Source organism: Aulonocara stuartgranti (assembly GCF_965226115.1).
Source record: "Aulonocara stuartgranti genome assembly, chromosome: 3".
Lineage (NCBI taxonomy): Eukaryota > Metazoa > Chordata > Actinopteri > Cichliformes > Cichlidae > Aulonocara > Aulonocara stuartgranti.
The window spans coordinates 71,694,919-71,709,512 of NC_138941.1; the positions used below are offsets into that span (position 1 = coordinate 71,694,919).

At 44.7% G+C, this 14,594-nt stretch overlaps 1 protein-coding gene across 1 annotated transcript; it reads right to left on the bottom strand.

Moving 5' to 3' along the window:
• Positions 1-4,787: 4,787 nt before the first annotated feature.
• LOC309703568 (zinc-binding protein A33-like) lies at positions 4,788-7,866 on the bottom strand. Its single transcript, XM_082528481.1, has 2 exons — positions 6,817-7,866; positions 4,788-6,715 (listed from the first exon to the last, which is right to left on the bottom strand). The coding sequence occupies exon 2, from the start codon at positions 6,696-6,698 to the stop codon at positions 5,313-5,315; it is 1,386 nt and encodes a 461-aa protein (XP_082384607.1). The 5' UTR covers positions 6,699-6,715; positions 6,817-7,866; the 3' UTR covers positions 4,788-5,312.
• Positions 7,867-14,594: the final 6,728 nt, after the last annotated feature.

A 14,594-nucleotide genomic window follows, 5' to 3' on the forward strand; every position in this document is an offset into this window, starting at 1 on the left:
GAAGTAGCGATCGGGAAGTGGACCGCGGCGACGAGCATGAGCAACCTATGCAGATCGGACGCTCCCAAATTTCCCCAGAGGAGAGAGCACGCAGATGGAGGTCTGGTGAGTGATTTTACTGCAGCCACAAGGGCCATCTCGCCAAGGTCATTCCTGCGCGGCCAAAAGACCTCCCCCGCCGGTAGAAAGGAGGATACGGGTGGGCGAGGTCTCCTTTTCACATTCTCCTCCACGCTTCATGCTAGCCGCTAAAGTGACTGTCCACTCTGCCTCTCACTCCCTTCAGGCGCTGATTGACTCTGGGGTGGAGCAGAGCTTCATGGATGCTTCCCTGGCTCTTAAACTTAAGATTTACACACAAGCATTGCCCCACTCGTTGCAGGTCACCGCTTTAAATGGTCAGCGTCTCCCCAACATAACCCACGTTACAGAACCCGTGTCCCTAACTCTGTCTGGGAATCACACTGACCTGTTGCAGTTTTATGTCTTTGAAGCTCCTCTCACGCCCGTAGTGCTAGGATTTCCATGGTTACGCCAGCATAACCCTGTACTCGACTGGAAGATGGAGAGGGTTCTGGGGTGGGGGGAGGAGTGTCACATGACCTGTTTAAAAGCAGCTACTCCAGTAAAAGCATCTAACCCACTACCACACAAGCCCCCTGAACTTTCAGCCATCCCGTCAATCAATCAATCATCAATCAATCTTTATTTATAAAGCACTTTTCATACAGAGAAAATGTAGCACAAAGTGCTTTACATAGTTAAAAGCAGCCCACCCCACCCTCCAACTCACTCCCCACACTCTCAATACACATATATCCCCCCACCCACACACACATACACACACGCGCACACTTAAAGAGTAAAAAGAGTATCATGATCTCAAGCAAGTATTTTGTAAGGACCGAGCCCGTTCTCTTCCTCCTCACTGCCCGTACGACTGCAGTATTGATTTGCTCCCAGGTGCACCTCTTCCCACTAGTAGCTTATACAGTCTCTCTCAACCTGAACGTGAATGCATGGAGAAGTATATTAATGAATCCTTGGCTGATGGACTGATTCGCCCCTCTTCATCCCCTGTGGCTGCCGGGTTCTTTTTCGTCACTAAGAAGGATAAAAGCCTTCGGCCATGTATTGATTTCCAGGGCCTCAATAACATTACCATTAAGAATAAATAACCTCTGCCACTCTTATCCTCCGCCTTTGAACTCCTGCAGGGGGGGACCATTTTCACTAAGCTCGATCTGCGGAATGCCTACCACTTAGTCAGGATGAGAGAGGGAGACGAGTGGAAAACGGCCTTCAACACGCACTTGGGCCATTTTGAATACTTGGTCATGCCGTTTGGACTGACTAATGCTCCAGCTGTGTTTCAGGGTCTAGTCAACGATGTTCTCCGAGATTTCATCAATCGTTTTGTGTTTGTGTACCTTGATGACATCCTCATCTTCTCCCACTCTCTCTCTCTGATCATGTACAAGTCCTGCAACGTCTCCTGGAGAATCACCTCTTTGTTAAAGGGGAGAAGTGCGAGTTTCATGTGAGTACTGTGTCATTTTTGGGCTACATCATCGAACAGGGCGATTTAAGAACCGATCCAGCTAAGGTACAAGCAGTCTTGGACTGGCCCACTCCACCTAACCGTAAGCAGCTTCAACGGTTCCTCGGTTTTGCAAACTTTTATCGGAGGTTCATTCGTGATTACAGCAAGATTGCCTTACCACTAACCCGTTTAACTTAACCTAAGGTACCTTTCTGCTGGGATGATCAGGTTCAGGAGGCTTTCTCCCGGCTAAAGAAACGCTTCGCGTCAGCGCCCATCCTCCGGCAACCGAATCTCAAGCGGCAGTTTATCGTGGAAGTGGACGCCTCGGATGTAGGGGTCGGAGCCGTTCTCTCCCAGCAACTAGAGGGTAAGCTCCACCCTTGTGCTTACTTCTCCCGTCGTCTCTCTCCTGCAGAGCAGAACTACGACATCGGGGACAGGGAGCTGTTGGCAATCAAACTCGCCCTGGAGGAGTGGCGCCACTGGCTAGAGGGCGCAACAGAACCCTTTGTGGTATGGACTGACCACAAGAACCTCAAATACATCCGGTCGGCTAAACGACTAAATGCCCGACAAGCCAGGTGGGCTCTGTTCTTTACCAGATTCTGCTTCACCATCACCTACAGGCCCGGCTCTCGGAACGTGAAACCAGATGCCCTTTCCCGCCTATTCACTACTGCAGAGGACCCCAACCGTGAGGCTCCCATTCTCCCTCCCACATGCATTATCGGAGCCCTGTTGTGGGAGATCGAGTCCGCCATACAGGAGGCCCAGCGGGCAGAACCGGATCCGGGGACTGGTCCCCCAGGATTGCTCTTTGTTCCCACGTCCGTTCGCTCACGAGTGCTATAATGGGCCCACGGCGGAAAACTCACCTGTCATCCGGGCATTCATTGCACTGTCACCTTCATCAAGCGGTTCGCCTGGTGGCCTACACTAGCCAAAGACGTCCAAGAATTCATCGCCGCCTGTCCAACCTGTGCCCAGAATAAACCTGTCAACCAGCCCGCTGCTGGCCTACTTCATCCCTTACCTATGCCAAGCCGCCCCTGGTCCCACATTGCGGTTGACTTTGTCACTGGTCTTCCGCCGTCATCAGGTAACACAGTCATTCTCACCATTGTCGACCGTTTTTCTAAAGCTGCCCACTTTGTTGCTCTCCCCAAGCTCCCCACCGCCCTGGAGACCCCCCTCTTCTGTCAACTCATGTGTTTCGCCTCCACGGGATCCCCGCTGAAGTGGTCTCGGACCGAGGCCCACAGTTCACGTCACGTGTTTGGAGGGAGTTCTGCACCTCCTTAGGGGCCCAGGTCAGTCTCTCGTCAGGTTTTCATCCACAGACCAACGGTCAAGCGGAACGGGCCAACCAAGAATTCAAAGCAGCTCTCCGTTGCTTGACGTCCACTAATCAGACCACCTGGAGCGAGCAACTGACGTGGGTGGAGTACGCTCACAATAGCCTTACCTCGTCGGCCACAGGCGTCGCATGATAAGGTGGGGCCAGGTTTCACAATGGGCTCACCCCAAACCCTGGCTGATTGGGACACACACCCGCTTTCACACCTTGGCTCAGGCGATTAGAGGATCATCAGGGGGTCCTTTGTCCATCTTTGGGGGGAAACTCCCACTAGGATCTGGGACTAAATCTGGGACTCTCCACCATTTGACCTTAGAACTGAAGAAACTTCTCAAGCAACTTAAAGAAGTCCAGACGCCTTTCTTTGCAAGCTCCTTTGACTACGATGACCTGGATGACTGAGAACATTCGCAGACATAATTTTGAAGCTATCTACATATTTAATTAATTTGAACATAAACATTAATGCCTGAGTGTAGGGTAGACACTCTGCAACGTTAACATCAGCTAACTTTCAAATCAACAAAACACACTTTCCATAAAGAGGCCATTGTGATTTCTGTGTACTTACAAGCAGACAGTGTTGAATTTTTAACCTTTTGATAGAGAAGGAAAAGGCGTTAATCAAATAGCCAGCAATAAGAAAAATCTGGGGGATAAAAATGGACCATTTCTAGTTTGAATCAGGTGAACAAATGGACCTTACAAGGACAAGAACAATGAGTGTTTACTTTTTGAAGTTGGAAAAAGGACCATTCATAATCAACAGCAGGCACAGCAGTGGTGCACATTGCCACACACCTTTAGAAACGTTACCATTAATATTAAACAAAAGTTTAATGTGACCAGTCATATTGCATCTGGTTAACAGAGGAGTCACCTAAATATTACACTATTAACCCAGTGCTTTTCTCTCATGATGTTGAGAGTGGGCAGTAGTGAGTGAACACAGTAGTGTTCAGTACACATGCTTCTTTGGATTTAAAGAAATGTATCTATTCAAGTGTCCATGGAGCACTGTGAAAGTGACATTCCAACAAAAGCATTTTAAGGATGTTCATTGTCATAGATGTGGTGTCTCAGTGAAAACGCTAAAAAGTTACTGACACATAAAGAAGGCCTACACAACAATGAAGCACAATCGGAGTGCCCATGTCGTGAAGTAGGTTGCAAGTCTCACTTGAGAAATTACAGTGCTTTTAAGTGTCTTGTTTATCATCATCATGAGCCACAACAATCACAAATGTTTGAAGTTACTCTTTATAGTCACATAAAAAGGACAAGAACACTGTTGTCCCTATTATTAACTTTAAGGTGATCCCTCAGTGTTCTCTCTCTATTATCCTTTGGTGTAATTTGTTCTGTAAACTTGTTAGTCAATTGTCTGCTCTGTTATGCATTTAGCCTTTATTATTTTGTTTCATTGTCTTGAATAGTTTCAGCTGTGCCCTTTTCTGCAGTTGTGTCCACTTCCACTAACTATCTAGCATTTATAATCTATTTCCTTTGTTCTTTCTCAGATACTTTGGTTAAGTTCCCTCATGTGCTCCTTGTTCTCTGAAGAATTTTGGATTTGCTTTTTACTTTTCCGTCAATGGATTTCCAGATACTATCTAACTGAAAGTTAGATTACAGTTTAACCTGCTGGTAACCTGGATAATATACAATTTTATTAAATTAAATACAAGTAAATATATCACAGTTTAAAAACCGAGTAATAACAGAACTTTTTGACAATTTTAGACCCCATTGAATTGTATCACAATGGTGTTTGACCATATTATCAAGGAATTCCATTGTTCTTACATGTGAATAGATTTTATTTAATATAAAAACTTAAATTTTAACTACAACATTTTTTGTAAAAACACAACAGATGGCAAATTTACATTATTTTTCCAGTCCTTTTTAAACAGTGATGGAAAAAATGGTATTTGTCTAGCAATAAGTTTTAAGAAGTTCAGACACAGGAAATAAGCACTACTTATCATGTAGACATTAATGTGTGACAGACAGTTATACCAGGCTGGTTGTGTTGATTAAGAAAGACTAAAAACACTTTTTAAAATATCTGTTATGTGAATATGCCAACATTTCCTGTTTAAACTTGTTTTATCTAAAGTTTTATAACTACAGCAACAAATCATCTCCATTTACACATCAAATAGAAACATGAATCACTTGTAATGATTAGAAACTTGATAGAATTTCAAATCTAGTTTGGGGAGTCATTCAGTGAGAAACAGTGAAATGATTTTCCATGTGAAAAGGTGGACAGCAGAAACAGAAAGAAAGAGTGAAACTAAAAGAGAAACAAAGAGCTTTGGAACAACGAGGCAGCAGGAGGACAGCTGCAGTTTAACAGCTTCAACTCACTGACAGGAAACAACATTAGAAACATCATCATCCTCAACTCATCTGCTGCACTGACACTGACACCTTCAACGGACACACCTTCAGTTTATCATAAGTGTTAATGAATGGAAACATCCTGTGAGTGAAAGTGTGTGTGAAGGTGTGTATGTGTGTGTTAGTATCAGGATCAGAGAATGACAGCTTTCCTCTGTTCCAGTCCAGATTCACTCTGATCCTGTGGAGCTTCTTCTGAACTGGGAGAACACTAGATCCAGCTGATGGTGAACATAATGAGTATTGACTTTCATGAAACCCTATTCCCCATAATCCAGACTGTATGTGTCCCTTTCTCTGGACAGACTCTGGTGACACACCCACTACCCATAATGTACTGTATCCAACCTCGACATCCCAGCTGTGAGTCCCTGAGTTAAAGCCCTCAGAGCCCAGGACACAACAGGAATAATCAATCCTCTCTGGATTATCAGGAAGCTTCTGCCTCTCTCCTCCTCTCACACTGGTCAGATCTTCAGACAGGATGAGGTTTGGATCAGCAGTGTTTGGGTCCAGAATGAGAGGAGTGTAGGAGACCATGTCCTTCATGTTGTTCCAGATGTTGAAGGTCAGGTTGCCCAGGTGTTTGGCCTGGTCTATCAGAGCTCCTGAGGGCAGCTGTGGATCATCCAGCAGGGGGCAGCGCTGGACTCTTTCCACTGCAGCCTTGTAGTTGTGCAGGAATGAGACGTCTTCAGCTCTCAGCTCCTCCTCTGTGGCTCTGACTGTGTCTGAAAGAGCTGCTATCTCTCTGCTCAGAGCCTCCATCTTCTCCTTCATCATCCCACTCTTCTGCTCCTCTTCCTCCCTCAGTGCAGCCAGCCTGGCCTCCTCTTCCTCTGCTAGAAACTGGTGAAGCTTCTTAAACTGCTCCTTAATCTGCCTCTCTGTGTGTCGGGCCTGGACCTTAATGTGTTCTGCTGTTTGATCAAACTTCACTTGAACTTCTTCACAAACCTTTAACTTCTCCTTTAAGGGCTCCAGAGTTTCCTGAAGTTCCTTCTTGTGTTGTTGTGCAGCTTCATCGATGGGTCTGAATCTGTGATTGGTGTGATTTTGTGAGATGCAACAGACGACACACGCTGGCTGCTGATGGTCCAGACAGAAGAGTTTGAGTTTCTCAGAGTGCAGACTGCAGAGAGCCTCTGAAGCTCTCTGATCTCTCTCCTGTAAGAACGACTCACACAGATTCTTTAAAGCCAGGTTTGAAGGTGGATCATACTCTGATATTTCCTTACAAACTGGACACTCGTGTATTATTCTCTCTCTCCACCATCTCTTCAGACAGTCTTTACAGAAGCTGTGGCTACATGACAGAATAACAGGATCTCTGAAGACCTCCCGACAGACCGGACAGCAGAGATCCTTCTGTGATCTGGAAGCCATTGAGTCTGTGAGTGAAGCTGAAAACAGCAGACAGGAAGTACAGTCAGTCCTGGCTCCCCTCCCTCCTCTACCACCTTCACTGAAACATCCTTTGAGTCGTGTTTTTGCTCAAACTCACATTCAGTGTGTGGAGCGTCAGCAGCTTGAAGCAGCAGTGTTGGAGTTTTCCACTTTTCTCTCCTGTAGCTGGACTCACTCAGAGGAAGCTGCTAGTTTGGTCTGAGCTCAGTCTGATCGTCTGTGCGTCTCTCTTTACCGATGAAAAAGAACAGCTTGTTTCCTGGTTAGTTTCAAATGAGTCAGGATGAGGAGGGGAGGTTAATTCACTTTCCTTTCTCAAATACTCTCGCTTTACAGAGAAACGAAGGTGTGTTTCATTCCAAAGTTCAGCCGTTTACCTGCCGGCAGCTGTAAAACAGGTCACAGCATGAAGCTCAGAAAAGAAAGTGTGATTCAGTCGTGGAGGTGTTTGTGAGGTTTCATTTTGAAAGTGCTTGAGGGTCTTCAAGTTTAAAAAACAATCGAGTTTGTTCTTTCTTTTCCACATACCTCAGGAGTGTAATGCAGGAACATATACACAGGGAATTTTGTGTGTTTATTGGTAAAAACAACAGTTTTCAGCTCATTAGTAATAAATCTTGTGAACTTGTTTCTCAGTAAGGTTGCACTGTTTATAGTGTCTATACTAGGGTGCTGGAAAACAAAATATGTCCATATTGAAATAATTCCACCCTTTGTCAATACTTTCAAGGAAAGAAGACTAATTATACCAAAAAATTTTTCAGTTTATTACTGTATTTTAAAGTCAAGATGAGTGATATTTCTCTTTACATATTAATCACACATTACTGATTCAGGTTGTGCTACATTATAGCACATTAACAGAGTCTGTTTGTTTCAGAGAGAGGATGAATTCAGTGAGTAAACTCTGACCTGGATAGAAAAAGATTTACAAATGATTCATGTAAAGGTACTGTTTTGAATTTTCAGAACAAAGCTCAAGAGAAGAAAGACATTAAAGACAAAAGAAGATGCTTTAGATGTTCAGATGTCATTCTGAATCCTGAAGTATGAGAATGTTCAAGCATCTACAAAGGGGAAGAGATTCAATGCGTTCAGTCAACTTAATAAAAATTGAAACTTTTTATTTAATGAACAGAAAGAATACCTTTTCAGTAAGTATATAAGATCAAAATAATCAGAGCATTGGAAAGTGAAGTGTCTTTTTTTGCATGTAATGAACACTTTAATTAAATCATTGCGAAACTGATAAATTATTAAATAAATGTAAAGATTCTCACAAAGCGAACAGTTCCTGCTGGCTCCTTCTGTCTGTTTTCTGTTTATGATGATAATTCCTCTTGAAAAGGAAGAGGAACTAGTATAGTCTGAATTTTCATTAAGCCTTAAAAAGTGCTTTAACATATGTGAAAAACTGAGAGAATTGTTAGGAATAGCTTTTTGACTTTACTATAATCCCTCCACCACTGATCCCACTGATAGTTTGGTCATGTTGTCTGACATGATCAAAGGAGCAAAATTTAAATTTCATGTTAAAAACTTTTAACACCCTGGACTCGCTTGTTGCGGAGTCGTGGTTGATATTAGCCTGAAGTACCTAATAAGAAACAGTACCACCCCACACAAGGTTACAGCATTGTTACATTTCCCGTTGACCTTGAGGTTGACATCACTGGCATTAAACCTTGTCCAAGGTTTTTAGTAGAACGATCTATGGTATCGCATTGCCTTATCTGAAGTTATCGCATTCACTAACTTATGTGTCCAAATTGCACACCCATCCCCCTCTGCTTTGAAGCAAGACCTGGCATGACAGTGTATTTATGTCCCAATTGTTTAGCTGAGCATAAAATACAAGTATGCACACTACAGCCTGTGCATACTTATAGTTGTAGCATATTCATAACATACCTTCATATTGTGTACATTATAACATATCCATAATAGACCCATATTTTATACCCTTATACCTTTAATAGACCAATTTTTGTAATATATCTATATTATTGCCCAAGCACTTTCTAATTTCCTCTCAAACTCGTGAGTGAGGGAGGGGGCTGAGTAGGCTAGGCCGGATGGCTCCTGGCCTAAGTCGGGCAATGGGAGTATGTGGTGGGAGTGTGTTTGTGGCTATCTTCACTTTTTTATTATTACTATTGTAAATATATAAATTCCTGCACTCTCTGTAAGGCATTACCCATGACCTTTAGTGCTTTTTTGTTTTAACTGTGTCGTTTATTTGTTATGTATTGTAGACTGCTATTCTTAGTCTTGATCGTTCTGCTGTAACACAAAAATTTCCCTTGTGGGATCGAATTACCATGGAAAAAATAACTATGTACTTCATTTTTCAAACTGCATTTTACCTTATTTTTTGTTGAATAAATAATGACACAGTATAATATGTTGTGTTCTTTTGTTTTGTTTTTTATTATGTCCTGATATATAAAACTTTAAAACTGAAAGAGTATCTTTTTAGACATCATGTTTAGGCACTGGGTAAATCTAACTTTTGGGGGTTTTTTTTGTTTTTGTTTTCTAGCTGCAGAGAGGTTCATCATCATCGTCATCATCATCATCATCATCATTCTAATCCACAGTAAAAAATCTGATGGCTAACACGGGGGGTTCTCAAGCAGAACTGATGACAATGCAGGGTTTAAGATCTAGTTTCTTGAACATAATGTCCATGTGAGACTGGTCCCTTTCAGAGACTCATTACTGTTGATCAGCCACTCAAGTGGTCACTTTATTTTTCATGTTTGTTCATGTCACCATGGATTATTCTTCAGATTTATATGGTGTTTGACACAAAAAACAGAAGATTTCAACACAGTTTTATATGCAATTTGGAGATGTAATTGGACAAGTTAAATGTGTTTTTCACAATGTTTAAATGAGCACTAAAATCTTCTAGTCAGATGTTCTTAGTTCATCCAAGGTCTCGGCTGAAGTTCAGAGGTGATCATGCCTTTGCAACTGCAGCACCTAGACTCTGGAATAACCTTCCTGTTGATATTCGTACTTCCGAGTCTATTCAGTTTTTTAAATCATGTCTTAAAACTCCCCTTTCTACTTTGGCTTTTGAATCAAATAAATTTATATTCGTCACCTGTGCTGTTTGTTGGTCTGTTTGTTTACTAATGTTTTGAATTTAACTTTTTATTCTCTGTTTAGCTGATTGTGAAGCACTTTGATCAACACTGTTGTTTTCAAAATGTGCTATAGAAATAAATTTTGATTTGAAATGCGAAAAGTTTTTTCCCCTCAGCCATAAAAGGCTAATGGGGTATTGGGAAATGGGGAAACCTAAGTTTGTGAATGTGCTGACCTGATAATTTTCTATTAATTATGAAGATTAAAGTATTTTTAAAGGGCTACCAGACTATAAGGCACACTGTGGATGAATGGGTCTGTATTTATACATAAGGCGCACTGGATTATAAGGCGCATTAAGCGAAACAAAAGAGTCAGATACAATAAGTCAAACTTTACTCATTCTTCTTGCTTCTTCTACCATTGCTTCATTAATGACTAACTTCCTATTGTTCTCCTGACTGAAGTTTGGTCCGTTTACAGCATCCTGCCATGCGATTGCATTTGTCCCTAACCATCGGAAAACCTCCCATTAACTTTTATCAAGTGGAAAAAAGTTAGCATTCATCCTCCAGCTTCACTGTGTTATGGCTGTGTAGCTAGCAATCACGTAGCACATCATTATATATCAGCTAGCCCAATTTCAGTAACCCTACAAACATCAATGCTATTTAGTTTTCTGTATTTATTTATGTTGGAAGTGATAGCAAAGCCGTACGTTTAAATTTTTTTCAGAAATCTCTCAGTCAAAACATGGTATATCATGTGTAGGTGTAAGCTATGGCCGGGAAATGATTTTTCAGGCAACTCATTCAAAGCCCATGGGCAGACACATGGTGATGCGAAAAAACTCTGGAGCGGATAATGGCCCGATTCTATTGGCCTGGCATCTGGACGTGCGCCGCCGATGCTCGTTGCGTCTGGAGTGTCAGCTGGTTAGCCAGCCGGCCATCCTGAAGGCGCCTTTGCACCTGTTACCCCTCATTGAGGTCCTGTTTGACCGTATCGGTATGGACCTCATTGGGCCATTTCACTGGAGTGCACGCGGGTATCGCTTCGTATTAGTCCTGGTGGATTATGCAACACGATACCCGGAAGCAATGCCACTGAGCATCATTTCCGCGAGAAGTGTGGCACAGGCACTGTTTCAGGTTGTCTCCCGGGTTGGTATTCCGAAAGAAATACTGATCGACCAGGGCACATCGTTCATGTCTCGCACACTGAGGGAACTGTACGGGTATTAAAGCTGTTCGAACCAGCATCTACCACTCTCAGACCGACGGGTTGGTGGAGCGGCTGAATAAAACCCTGAAGTCCATGATCTGTAAGTTCATTCACGAGGATGAACGCAATTGGGATCGCTGGTTAGACCCTCTGTTGTTCGCAGTGCGGGAGGTGCCCCAGGCCTCCACGGGATTTTCTCCCTTTGAACTGTTGTACGGCAGAAAGCTGCGGGGGGTGCTCGACCTGATTAAGGAAAACTGGGAGGAGGGTCCAAGCCCTGCGAAAAGTGAAGTTCAGTACGTGCTGGACCTGAGAGCAAAGCTACACACACTCTCACAGGAGAATTTGCTCCAGGCCCAGTAGCGGCAGCAACACCTGTACAACAGAACTCAGGCAATTTTCACCGGGAGATAAAGTGCTTGCGTTACTTCCTTATTCCAGCTCTAAATTACTCCCCAAGTGGCAAGAGCCCTTTGTGGTCACACAACGAGTGGGGGACGTTGATTATGAGGTAGTACGATGGGACAGGGACGGAGCCACGCAGATTTACCACCTCAACCTCTTCAAAGCCTGGAGGGAGGCGGAGACTGCTTCTCTGGAGAGCCTGGTAAGGGAGAGAGCTGAGTTGGGGCCGGAAGTGCCAAAATCTAACATCCCCACTTCCCTCCATTGTAGTGACCATCTTTCACAGGCCCAGAGGGCGGATGTTGCTGCATTGCAACAGCGCTTTGACGACGTGTTCTCCCCCTTACTCAGCCGTACTTCTCTCATAGAGCACCATTTTGAGATGCAGCCTGGCGTGACGGTGCGTTCACGGCCCTACAGGCTGCCGGAACATAAAAGACAAATTGTGCTCCGGGAACTGAAGGAAATGCTGAGGTTGGGAGTAACAGAAGAGTCACACAGTGCTTGGTGTAGCCCCATTGTTCTTGTGGTGAAGAAAGATGGGTCTATACGGTTCTGTGTTGATTATCACAGGGTGAATTAGGTGTCACATTTCGATGCTTATCCCATGCCCCAGGTCAACAAGCTCCTGGACCGGTTGGGTACCGCTCGCTTTTTCACAACACTGGATTAACCAAGGGCTACTGGCAGATTCCCTTGTCAGCAGAGTCCAAGGAAAAGACAGCCTTCTCCACCCCGTACGGTTTATACCAATTCGTTACGCTTCCATTCGGCTTGTTCGGGGCCCCTGCCACCTTTCAGCGCCTCATGGACCGGGTGGTGCGGCCCCACGCTGCCTATGCTGCTGCCTATCTAGATGATGTCATCATCTACAGTGACACGTGGGCGGAGCATGTGTGGCGTGGGGCTGCGGTATTGGAGTCTCTGAGGCAGGCTCACGGCCAACCTGAAGAAGTGTGCGGTTGGGCGGAGGGAGGTACAGTATTTGGGGTACCACTTCGGGGGCAGGCAGGTGCAGCCTCAAGTGGAGAAGACGGCGGTGATTGCATCATGCCCGCGCCCCAAGACAAAAAAGGAGGTGAGTCAGTTTCTGGGGCTGGCCGGCGGTTCGTACCAGGGTTCGCGGACCTGACCAGCCATTTAACTGTTCTCACCCACAAGGGTGCCCTGGATCTGGTCCAGTTGTGCCAGGCGGCGTTTGTGCAGGTGAAATGGGCTCTCTGTGGAGAGCTGCTGCTGTTCACGCCTAACTTCTCCCTCCCTTTTTGTCTGCAGACTGACGCATCAAACAGAGGGCTGGGGGCCGTTTTGTCCCAGCAGGTAGGGGGAGCTGACCGGCCGGTCGTCTACATCAGCCGGAAGCTAGCGCAAGTCAAGGTATATTACCATGGAGAAGGAGTGCCTGGCGATCCGGTGGGCGGTCGACTCCCTTCGCTACTACCTCCTGGGATGCCCACTCACCCCCTGCTCAGACCATGTCCCGCTGCAGTGGCTCCACCATATAAAGGATGTCAATGCCCGGATCACTTGGTGGTATCTGACTCTGCAGCCCTTTAAGTACAACGTGATCCATAGGCCGGGCACGCAGATGGTCGTGGTCAATTTCCTCTCCCGCTCGAGCGGGGGGGGGGGGGGGGGGGCAATAAGGTTTGGCCAGATGGCCCCGGCCCCAGTCGGGCGGTGGGGATGTGTGGCGTTGGTGTGGTCTCTGGCCGGCTGCAGATGAGGGGTGATGCAATGAGCTCCCAAGGCGGCGCAGGGGTGGGGTTGAACAGGTGTGCTGGGATGTGAGTGTGATGATGTCTCTTTATATGTTCACAGTGACAGTCGGAGGGAGAGAGCAGACGTGACAGCAGAGCGGGAGTGTCTGTGTCCCAGTATAACGAAAACCACATTATAATCACAGTTGAAAATAAAGTAGTGCTGTCAGTACGTTCGTGTCCTGCCTATGATTAACGGGTCCAATGTTACAGACACATTTATTTCATTTTTCAAATCTCCGTTTTCAAAAATACCCATGTACGTGTGGACGTAGCCTTGGTGTTGTTGAATGTTTCCCCGGTCATGTCTCTGTTTGTCTCTCTCACCCCTTGCCCTCCCTCCTCCCTTGCTCTCTCACCCTCTCTCATCATGCTCTTTCGTCCTGCTCTCTTGCCCTCTCTGACATCCCTCGCTCTCTATGTTCCCCGGGTTATGTCAGATCCTTTCTCAGTTTGTGTGTTCCTGTATTTCCTTTATCCCTTTAATAGTCTCTTGCCTGGTGTGCATCATATTCAGTTTTTATGTCCCCTGTCTTGTTTGTGAGATTGTGTCCAGCTGTGCTTCCCAGGTGTCTCCTCTTAGCCATGATTCCCTCGTTTGCCCTTGTGTGTATTTATGTCTGCATCTACCTCTGTCTTCAATCACAGTCTCCCTCATTCCCTGGCTGTGTGTTCCACCTGTTTATATAGTTTTCCTACGCATTCTAGTTTAGGCAAAATACCAAAAAAGCTGTTTTCGAGTTAAGTCCTGTGTATGAGTCTGCATTTTGGGCCCTCAATCCTGCCTGCTTCACACCACCAAATGACACTCTGTTTAAAAAAGTCTTATCTCTGATTCTATGTGTATTACTCAGCAAGCAGTGCAGAGTTTAAATGGCGCTGATGTGGGTGAGGGGACTTGCCCAGTTCTGGCTCCATCAAAGTCTGGGTTTTTTCCTTGCCTTCTCTGATAAGAGCTGGGGGCCTGAGTAGTGATTTTAAAATAGTTTAAACTTAAAAATCATGCCATTGCATTTTCTTCTTTTCAGTCTCATTCTTAATATAGAAAATTCCATTACATATGAACATTCAGTCACATATGGGTAGGCTTCACTTAATGTGTCATCCATTTTATGCTATTTTACTTCAATTTCATTAGTACATTCTTGTGTACTCATTCAGTTTAACAGTATCCCTTTTAAACCAAATACTTTCATATCTTTAAAACTCTGTGTTTGTCAATCACAATTTACTCAAAACAATTTCTTTTTACTAAATTGTACACCTTAAAAGTCAGAGACTCAGAAATCAGTGTGTGTGTCTGCTCTCTCTCATGCACTTCCTTACATGCACACACACACACCTTTATCTTATCTCTACCTTACCTTATCTCTTTTGTTCAAGAACAAAG